The sequence below is a fragment of the Sparus aurata genome, chromosome 1 (genome assembly GCF_900880675.1).
Source record: "Sparus aurata chromosome 1, fSpaAur1.1, whole genome shotgun sequence".
Taxonomy (NCBI): domain Eukaryota; kingdom Metazoa; phylum Chordata; class Actinopteri; order Spariformes; family Sparidae; genus Sparus; species Sparus aurata.
The window spans coordinates 1,740,007-1,749,008 of NC_044187.1; the positions used below are offsets into that span (position 1 = coordinate 1,740,007).

The 9,002-nt window shown below is 41.3% G+C and overlaps 2 protein-coding genes across 3 annotated transcripts in view; one reads left to right on the forward strand and one right to left on the reverse strand.

The window, feature by feature from the left end:
- LOC115573677 (NACHT, LRR and PYD domains-containing protein 3-like) overlaps nt 1-9,002 on the reverse strand; it is a 249,496-nt gene that overhangs the window by 71,329 nt on the left and 169,165 nt on the right. Inside the window, exon 1 of one of the 2 annotated variants that reach the window (XM_030404667.1) lies at nt 1,323-1,407. The exons of the other annotated variant lie outside the window; for it this stretch is intronic. The gene's annotated coding sequence lies outside the window, so the exon portion shown is untranslated. Of the gene's footprint in view, nt 1-1,322; nt 1,408-9,002 lie in introns of those variants that run through there. 2 annotated transcript variants of the gene reach the window in all.
- On the forward strand, nt 384-6,765 carry LOC115578419 (creatine kinase M-type-like). The gene is made up of 9 exons (XM_030411381.1): nt 384-471; nt 1,049-1,095; nt 1,357-1,555; nt 2,014-2,171; nt 3,155-3,287; nt 3,592-3,748; nt 4,238-4,361; nt 5,380-5,569; nt 5,902-6,765. The coding sequence occupies exons 1-9, from the start codon at nt 399-401 to the stop codon at nt 6,060-6,062; spliced, it is 1,242 nt and encodes a 413-aa protein (XP_030267241.1). The 5' UTR covers nt 384-398; the 3' UTR covers nt 6,063-6,765.

Sequence of the window (9,002 nt, forward strand, 5' to 3'; positions counted from 1 at the left end):
TTTCTGTGTATGGTTGTGTTTTCTGTGTGTGGTTGTGTTTTCTGTGTATGGTTGTGTTTTCTGTGTGTGGTTGTGTTTTCTGTGTATGGTTGTGTTTTCTGTGTGTGGTTGAGTTTTCTGTGTGTGGTTGAGTTTTCTGTCTATGTAGTTTGTTTTTTTACTTTCAGTGTTTTGATGTAGTTCTTTGCATTCAAACAACCCTGTAACGAACCTGTATTGCCACTATATATAGTAGAGAGTTAGTACATGTCGGACTTCCTCTCCTGATGGATGAGACCATGTACATCCACAGCAGCACAGATGGCAGGGCTGTTCTGTGTGCAGTTATAAAAAGGCTATCGTTGTTTGGACTGTAACTGGACTCCTGCGGGTGGCAGGATGAGCTGCTCAGGACCACCATGACTATTCTTAGACCTTTTGTTGTGCTGACGGCGGTCTGCCATCACACTGACGACATGTGGAAGGTCAAACGTGAGTGTTTTCATGGCATGCCTCTGTGTTTTTCACTCAGTAAACTAACTCGTCTGTGTGATTAGTGGTTTGTTTTAAACAGAAACAGTGATGAAGTGTACACGACTGAGTGTTCTGTGCAGTAAGATCAGTGTATTCACTGTTGTTTTCTTCTGATTCTGAAATTCTGTACAAGTTTTGACACGGAGAATCTTTCTATTATGTAGTTTAATCTAATGAACATGAATATGAATCATCAGTGTTTAATCCATACGGTACATAGGTATGATCAGATGTGTAGGATGAAAGTTGAAGGCAGATATTGTATATATTTATATAATTCCCCAGGAGGGAACGACCAGTTTTCACTGCTAGAAAACAAAGTTTTCCAGGTGATTATTGTTTTGTTTCTTCCATGTATTCATCACAATTTCCATCTAAATACGTTTCTACATTTTTTTGTCTTCATCTTTCAAGGTTTGACTCGTCCATCCAATCAAAGAGTGAAATCTAATTAATCTGTTTTACATCTTTCCAGATTCTAAAACAAGCCAATAAAACTGTGTATTGTGTTTGGCACATTTCTCTGTTGTTGCAGCTCCAGTTGTTTTTCCGAAGGAGATGAGGTACCGGCCAATTTTGGAGGTAATTATTATGATCCAGCATGAAAAGTCTGAGTTACTGTTTCCTTCATAGTCAAAAGTGAAGCTTAATTGCTAAACAGTCCAAAGTATCTCTAATCTTTTCTAGAAAACTAGATTTTTCTCGAGCTAAGGGATCCTGCATTGTCCAACTCTGCCCAACAAACTCCATGAGATTTTATAATAAGAATCAAAACAGATGTAGGTCCATACTTCAGACTGAAGCCTTACCTGTCTCTTCTACGACCTCTCCCTGTGTGTTCAGAGTTTGGTTCCTCCTGACCCCATGTCCCAGTTCCACCTGAAGAGAGGTTCTCCTGACGAGGAGTTTCCTGACCTGTGCAGGAACTCTACCTGGATGGGACGAATCCTCACACCAGCCATGTACCGCCGACAGTTCCACCGCTGCACCCACAGCGGAGTCATCTTTGATGACGTCATCCGCCCGGGCCTCGAGGAACCAGGTGATGTCAGCACGATGTCATTGTTTGGCTGGCTGTCAGAGAAATACAGTATGATTGAAATCAGAAAGAAACTGATGGACATTCATGGAGCATTCATCATTTAGTTTGACATCAGAAATTACAGATTGATTCAAATAGTTGAAAATTACGAAAAAACCTTCATTTTCATTTTGTTTCTCGGGTCAGTTGTTGTGTGTTATTCTCTTTATTAACAAACCTGCTGTCATCTCATTCTGTTTCACATTTTGGTAGTAAAGCAACCATTATGTAAACAAAGTTAAACACTACCAGAAATGTGAGATTATGGTAGCTGGTGCATAAAACTTTGTGAAGATTTCAGCTGTCACTTGTTTCTTTTTCTGGAGCTTCAACCTGCAGTTCATCTTACGGCTGCTTTTTCCCTAAGGTTAGGGAGGGTTGTAACTGTATCTATCAACCTGTAATGTTTGTGTATGAAGGTGATAGGTCCGGTCCTGTATCTGTTGGCTGTGTCGCGGGCGATGCCCAGTCTTACATCCTGTTCTGCGACTTCTTCGACCGAGTTATTGAGGCGCATCATGAACACAAGATCACCAGCCAGACGCCAGAGAGCGACTTCAACTACGACAACCTGAAGGTAGTTAGACCACTGGGTGTTCACTCATGTTGACTTGATTTGATTACAGAGTCATTATTTCAATTATAAAGCCCAGAAACTGTTCACTGTAGTGTCACAACAAATGTACAACAAAATCAAAAATGCGCAGACAGATAATCAGTTTATCCCAAATTATAGGTTCTTTCCATTTCAGCGTGGCCATGATACGTTAATAGCCCTGGTCCATGAAGACCATCCACAATAACCTGTGAAGGGTACACACCAACTATAAACACATTTGGAGACGTACATGCATCCAGATGCCCAATGTTGAATGTGCTCGTACATTCTTCAGTCTGTTTCTGATGAGGTTGAGACTGCAGCCTCACTTAATCACTGTGTTCAACCCGGTATTGAGCTTGTCAGGTCTACAGTCACAGATCACAGAGCAACACCTCAAAACACATGACCGTTGTAGCCGTTCTCACCTCCCTCTAAGGTTGTCACGATACTAAAATTTTCAACTCGATACCGATACTCAGGGAAATATTCGATACTCGATACCATTTTCAATACCACAAGGATAAAAAAAAAAAGACCCCAAAATTTCAAAGAAATATTTTTATTAACAAGAAAAATGCAAAAATAACCTCTGTTACAACATGTAACAATTAACAGAACCACACGTTCAATATTTATAATAAAAAACAGTTGTGCAAAAAGAAACTGCAACTATGATAACAAGTTTCAGGTCTGAGGTAGTGCGAAAAAATAAATAAATAAAATAAACAATAACAATTAGAACAATATTTTGAGGTTGTATGCTGTGCACATCTAAATATTAGGCAAGCCTGATAAAAACTAAATTAACTTAAGTGTTCCTTACTTGGCTTCCTTGATATCGATACTTTTGAAAATGAGTATAGTATCCGAATACAACATTTTAGTATCGATACTTTTTTGAGTTTCGATACTTTTGACAACCCTTCCTCCCTCATAAACACTGATGTGTGTGTGTGCAGGGGGGAGGTGACCTGGACAAGTTATATGCTGTTCGCTGTGAGGCGAGTGTTGTTCGAGGTGTTGATGACTTCTGCTTCCCGACACACTGCAGCCGAGGAGAGCGCAGACACCTCCTCTCACTGGCCAGGAGAGGTACTGCACATCAGTATTTATGCTAACATGGTGTGATTGTAAATATAACCAACACTGCAGGTTCAGGCAGGCCCAGCCTCTGATTTCTCTGATAAAACACAGCAACATGGATGCAGAACAGTCAGAGTTCACTGAGTTTTGTCCAAATCCGACAGACTTTCTCATAAAAATAACTGTTAGTCAGTTGGCATCCATGCAAATGAGTTGTTCAAAGCTGGTGTGGTTCTGATGAGGCAGTAATTCAGTAAATAAAAAGGGAGCAGGGGTCAGTTAACCAGTTTCTGTATCTCCTCTCTGCTCTCAGCTCTGCAGCGGCTAAACGATGACGAGCTGCCGGGTCAACTGTTCTTACTGGAGGAGTTGAACCCGGAGCAGAAGAGGGAGCTGAACCTGAACCCTCCGTCTTCCTCTCAGCTACGAATCGGCGTGGCCCGGGACTGGCCCGACTCCAGGGCGGTCTGGTGAGTCCGTAACAGCATGGTTTCTTCACAGGTCTTTTTTGTCCCGGTAACATGTCTGACTAGAGAAGAGATCAGGCGTCGGAGCAGCTCAGAGCAGTTCGAACGCTCGTCAACGTCAGTCCGGGGGGGGGGGGCGGCGGGGGGGGGGAGAGACACGGACAGACGGACGGACGCTCATCGCCGTCAGCCGGGAGCTCCTAGCCGTCAACCGGGGGATGGACGAACGGACGGACGGACGGACGCACGCTCGTCACCGTCACGCGCAGAGTATAGCGGAGCTGACCTAGCGGTATAGCGGCGTAGAGCCGCTGTTCCACCGTCTGGGGAGAACCCTGCTTAGGCGGGAGGCAAAAATGCTTGGGCGCTGCGCCTAAGCCGTATAATGGCAGGGAAAACCCTAGCAGTAACTGAAAACTGCTAGATACTTTCAGCTTGTGGTGTTTAAAAGAGATTATACGTGATCATTTCTCCCATGACTCCTTGTTTCAGGGTGAGTAAAGATGGCAGCCTGGTGGTCTGGGTCAACATGGAGGACCACCTCAGACTTGTATCCACAAGAGACGATGCCAACATCGCAGAGGCCTTTAAATGCATCTGCATCAACCTGCAGAAGGTCAGTGATTATTTTGATTTTTTATTAAAATCACACTCAGTACAAGTTCATATATTCTCACCTGTAAAATGTTTAGCAACAAATCTCTACAGGTTTTTATCTGCACCTGTTCACATCACTTCTCTACCTCTGATAAGAGCTTGTCTACAGGTGATAACTTACAAAACTTGTTATTAGAAAGGTGGAATTTCACATCTGCTCATGTCCTCCAGATGTCAAGCCAGATCACACATACTACATTTCAAACATTATCAACTCAAAAATCTAATGTTCTCCTATTACAAGCAACAGTCAAGTCTGTAATTAATCAGGACAAACCAACACAGGAATATTGTGCATTCAAATATAAACATTAAATGAATCATTATCACAGTAAATGTGACAAATTATGTCGATATAAAGCTGTAAAATGTGACATTGTTAACGTTCACAAAAAAATCTACGACTCCATTACAAAATTGTTTGCTTAAGTTCAGATTAATATCAACAGGTAAATTGTTTTCAGGGTTTGTGTTGAAAATCCTTCCTCCTTCTCTTATCTGTGGCTGTTGGTGTTCTCAAATGTATCGAATCCTCCAGAGTATCTAAGTTCTTGATAAAGTTCCTGCAGTCTGATGGTCTTTGAGCTTCAGGGGCTTCAAGTCTTCAAGTGTTTGTTCCTCTCTCTGGCCCTGTTCACATTTGACATCACCATTCATCCTGAGTGATCCGATCACAGGTGGACAGCGCCAAGTACAGGTGGGGACACATGTGAGATCCGATCACTCAAACCACATTCAGACTCTATTGACTATTTGGGCTTTCTTGTTAATTCAGCAAACATTCTTTCCTTCTTTGTATAAAAAAACGTTGTTCCAGTGATGTAGGTGTGTATTTGTATGGTGTGGGGATGAGATACGATCACAAGAAGTCACTCACTGCCAGGTGTGAACTGACGAGCTTAAAGCTGTCCACTTTCTCTCGGATAGCTCAGAACAGATGCTAAAACCAACCGTGACCATCCACTCTGTGTCTGCAGCTGGAGGACTTCTACAGAGAGCTCAGACACCCGTTCATCTGGAAGCAGCAGCTGGGGTGGGTGACGAGCTCTCCGGCTGACGTGGGGACGGGTCTGAGGATCAGAGTCCACCTCAGACTGCAACACCTCCCCCAACACAAACGCCTCCAGGACATCCTGAAGAGACTGAGGATCCGCATGGACAAAACAGGTATGGAGGGCAGACCTGGTGTTACAGAGGTAACCTGCTGAGCTGTGTCCATACAACTGCAGGTCAGAGTCTTTACTCTTTGAAGAGTCTCTGCTGCTTTTTGAACCATGAAACCATTTGCTTTGTTTTTTCTTTTATTGGTGCTTATTTCCATCTGTCTGATTTCTGGTTACTGTAAACTTAGTGTCGCTCTTTATCTGTCATTGTTTTAAGTGTTCTTTTGTACAAAAGTGACTGTGAAGGCCCTGGAGGCTAATTTGTGATTTGAGATAATGGGCTGTGAATACAATATATGTATAAATACAACTGTACTTGCCTTTCTCACTTCCCAGAGTACCCGGCGCTGTACCATGTGAGCAACATGGCGACCTTCGGCGTGAGTGAGGTTGGTCTGACCCAGCTGGTGGTAGACGGGGTTAAACTGCTCATCGCCATGGAGAAGAGGCTGAAGGACGGCCGAGACATCGATGAGCTTGTTCCTACACAGAAATAGATCTGGATGATGTTTGGCTGATGGACTGACCAATCAGATAGAAGCATTAAACCCACTGTTAAATTGGGGAAAATGTCTGTCTGGTATGTTTTTACTACCTGAATACGAACACCAGAGGTGGGTGGAGTACTGAAAATCTATATTCAACTTAAAGTCCAACTACTCCCAACCCCAAATAATTTAAAAGTTAAAGTACAATTACTATGAGGAGCCTAATCAGATAAAAGCAAAAAGTAACAACTTACTCATAGTACAAGTCAACTTTAATATTCTAAATGTTAATGTAAATTGCACAACAGTTAACTGCTTTCTATAGCAAATCAATCTAAAGCCACACAGACTTCTAGCTATAAGATGAGTCATGATCATAATGTTAGCTAGCTCACTACGTATTCTACAAGTCATGCAACTTACTTCATTGTGCTTGGAGAGGCTGCAAGAGGCGTTTTTAAAAGTGGAGATCTCAGTGTCACAGCAAGCATGACATCATGTAACTGTCGTCTTCTGTCATCATGTAATGGTCGTGCGAAGTAAAAAGTAGATCACTGGCACTGAAATATTCTTGAGTAAAAAGGAATCAATAGTTCCTTCTATAAACCATTTTTTTTAACTTAATGTGCGTGAGTACAGCTGCCAACAGCTGTTAAGAGTTACTGGACTAAAACATTCAGTCAAACTCTTTTAAATTTCTTCATCCTGTATCTTTAAAGTACTCAGAAGTAGATTATTCAAAATGGTAATTTCTTGATATACAGTTTGATTATATTGTGATTTTATGATTACATGTTTTTCTCTAATAAAGCTTTCAAACTGTAATTAAAACTGATTAAAAAAATTGCTGAAGTCTTTAATTTACATGTGTGATTTATGGTTGATATATCCACCCGCTCTATTGCTACTCCTGCTAGTAACCAGACTGCTGTCTCATTCAGACACTTGTTAGCAAACGCTAACTGGTTTTAACACATGGAGGAGCTCAATAATTAAATTGTGGGATATTTAATGTGTTTTAACTGGTAGAACAAAATGTGTAAATATGTTCAACCTGTCGTAACAACACACCTTATTTCACACATTTAACTGAAGACACATTGAACAAACTCACAGACTTTGAGTAACTGATTTCTAGGGTACACCGCTGCATGCCTCCCTCTCATTCCTGACTATAACACCTGAGGACGCACGTTTCCTGCTAACAAAAATAAAGTATGGTTAAATTTTCCCTGGGTTTCTAGAGACTGACATTCAAATCAGTTTTAATGTTTTAAAACATCCACCTATTCTATTTTGACTCCTGCCAGCAGCCGCACTGACAGAAGCCACAGGGTTAGCTTGCTAGCTAGCTAACGCGGCTGCCTAACATCAGTTGACATTATCTTCCACAGTAAGAAGGCTGGTGACGTCAGGTTTCATTAAGATCTTAGCGGCTGGTCAGTTTAGTTACTCACACTGATGCAGTTTGTGGAGGCGCCATGTTGTCTCCAGAGAACACAACCTGTCAGTGAGATAAAGGTTGTGAGCTGCAGGCAGAAGTTTCTGTTTCCCGCCTCCTCCTGTCTGCCAGTTGACGTTGGAAATATTAAGATGTGCGCGTGATGCGCGTCTTCCTCCGTTCACCCAATCACATGCCACCATAGAACGTAATCGGTCGTCCTGGAGACCTGTGGTGCGTTTCATTGCACTCGAAACTCGGGAAAACACGACTTCTGACAGGGAGGAGCGTCTTCCATGTCAGAAACTCTAGCAGGGTCCGAGTGGACCGACATAAACACAGATGACGTCACAGCAGGATGAACTATTACTGTAGACCTCTTTATAAATAGTAAATACAGGTGTCAAGTTCATGTTCTGCCCTTAACTGCAACATAGGCTTTATTTGTTAATGTGTATTTTGTATATGAGTCAAACCTTCGTGTAAAAGCATCATTCCGATGAAAGAGGCACTCCATTGAAAATTAGCTTGCCCGAAAACAAAACTACGTTAAATCTTAAAAGTGCCTCTTTCGTCGTAATTATGCTTTTACACGAAGGTATGACTCATATACATTCACAAAAAAAGCCTTGGTTGCTTTTTGGCGAGACTTTCACTTTAAATCAGCTGCAGTAATTAATGTGAAGTTCACAAACTTGTCATCACTAAACACCCGTTAACGCTTTTACACTCAAATCTGGCGAAACGAAACGGAAATTCTGACTTCCAACTTGCACTTGAACGCACCATGAATCCGCTGTTAATGCAACCTGCCATTATTGCTGACTGTATTGATTATTATGTACAACATTAACTGGAAACCCACTTCATTAGCAGGTCCAACAACAGAACTTTGTTGAGTCCAGTCTCTGTGGACCTTCTTTTCACTAATCACACATTAGATATATTACAACAGTCTAATATCTCTAACACACAGAGACGTCTAATACAACTCAACACTATCTATAAAATTAATATATTAATATTTTCTATGATCTCAAGTTTATATTTGTGTTTATTTGATCATTTTTTCTATGGCTGTAGCTTATACATGTGCACAGACAATACATTACTATTCTTATTGTTATTATTATCATATGAAGGCCTCCATCATGTGACTGAGTTACAGCTAGGTCGACATGAACAGTTAGTCTAAAATGATGTTTTTTCCCCTCTTACGGTTACCATTAGTGCAGCAGATGCATTGAAATCATGCCAATAAACAGTGTTTTCAAGTTATTTAGCTAAATCAGTTATATAACATTTTATTTTTTCACATAACCAACAGGTTTTGAAGTCACGTCAAGTGTTCTATAGTTCTGTTCATCGTCCACTGTTGTATATATCATGTTTGGATCAGCACGGGTTTGTAAATTGTTTGTGCCTGCTCTAAAATTAGAATCTGAATTTATAGATACGTGTAGATAGATTGCCCATCGCTGCCAGAATCAGATCTGTGATCTCAAAAT

Bases quoted from the DNA above. Each gene is read 5' to 3' on its own strand.
- LOC115578419 (XM_030411381.1), top strand. From the start codon at position 399: ATGACTATTCTTAGACCTTTTGTTGTGCTGACGGCGGTCTGCCATCAC. The intron at 472-1,048 runs GTGAGTGTTTTC...CTGTTGTTGCAG, and splicing joins CGACATGTGGAAGGTCAAAC to CTCCAGTTGTTTTTCCGAAG. The intron at 5,570-5,901 runs GTATGGAGGGCA...CTCACTTCCCAG, and splicing joins GATCCGCATGGACAAAACAG to AGTACCCGGCGCTGTACCAT.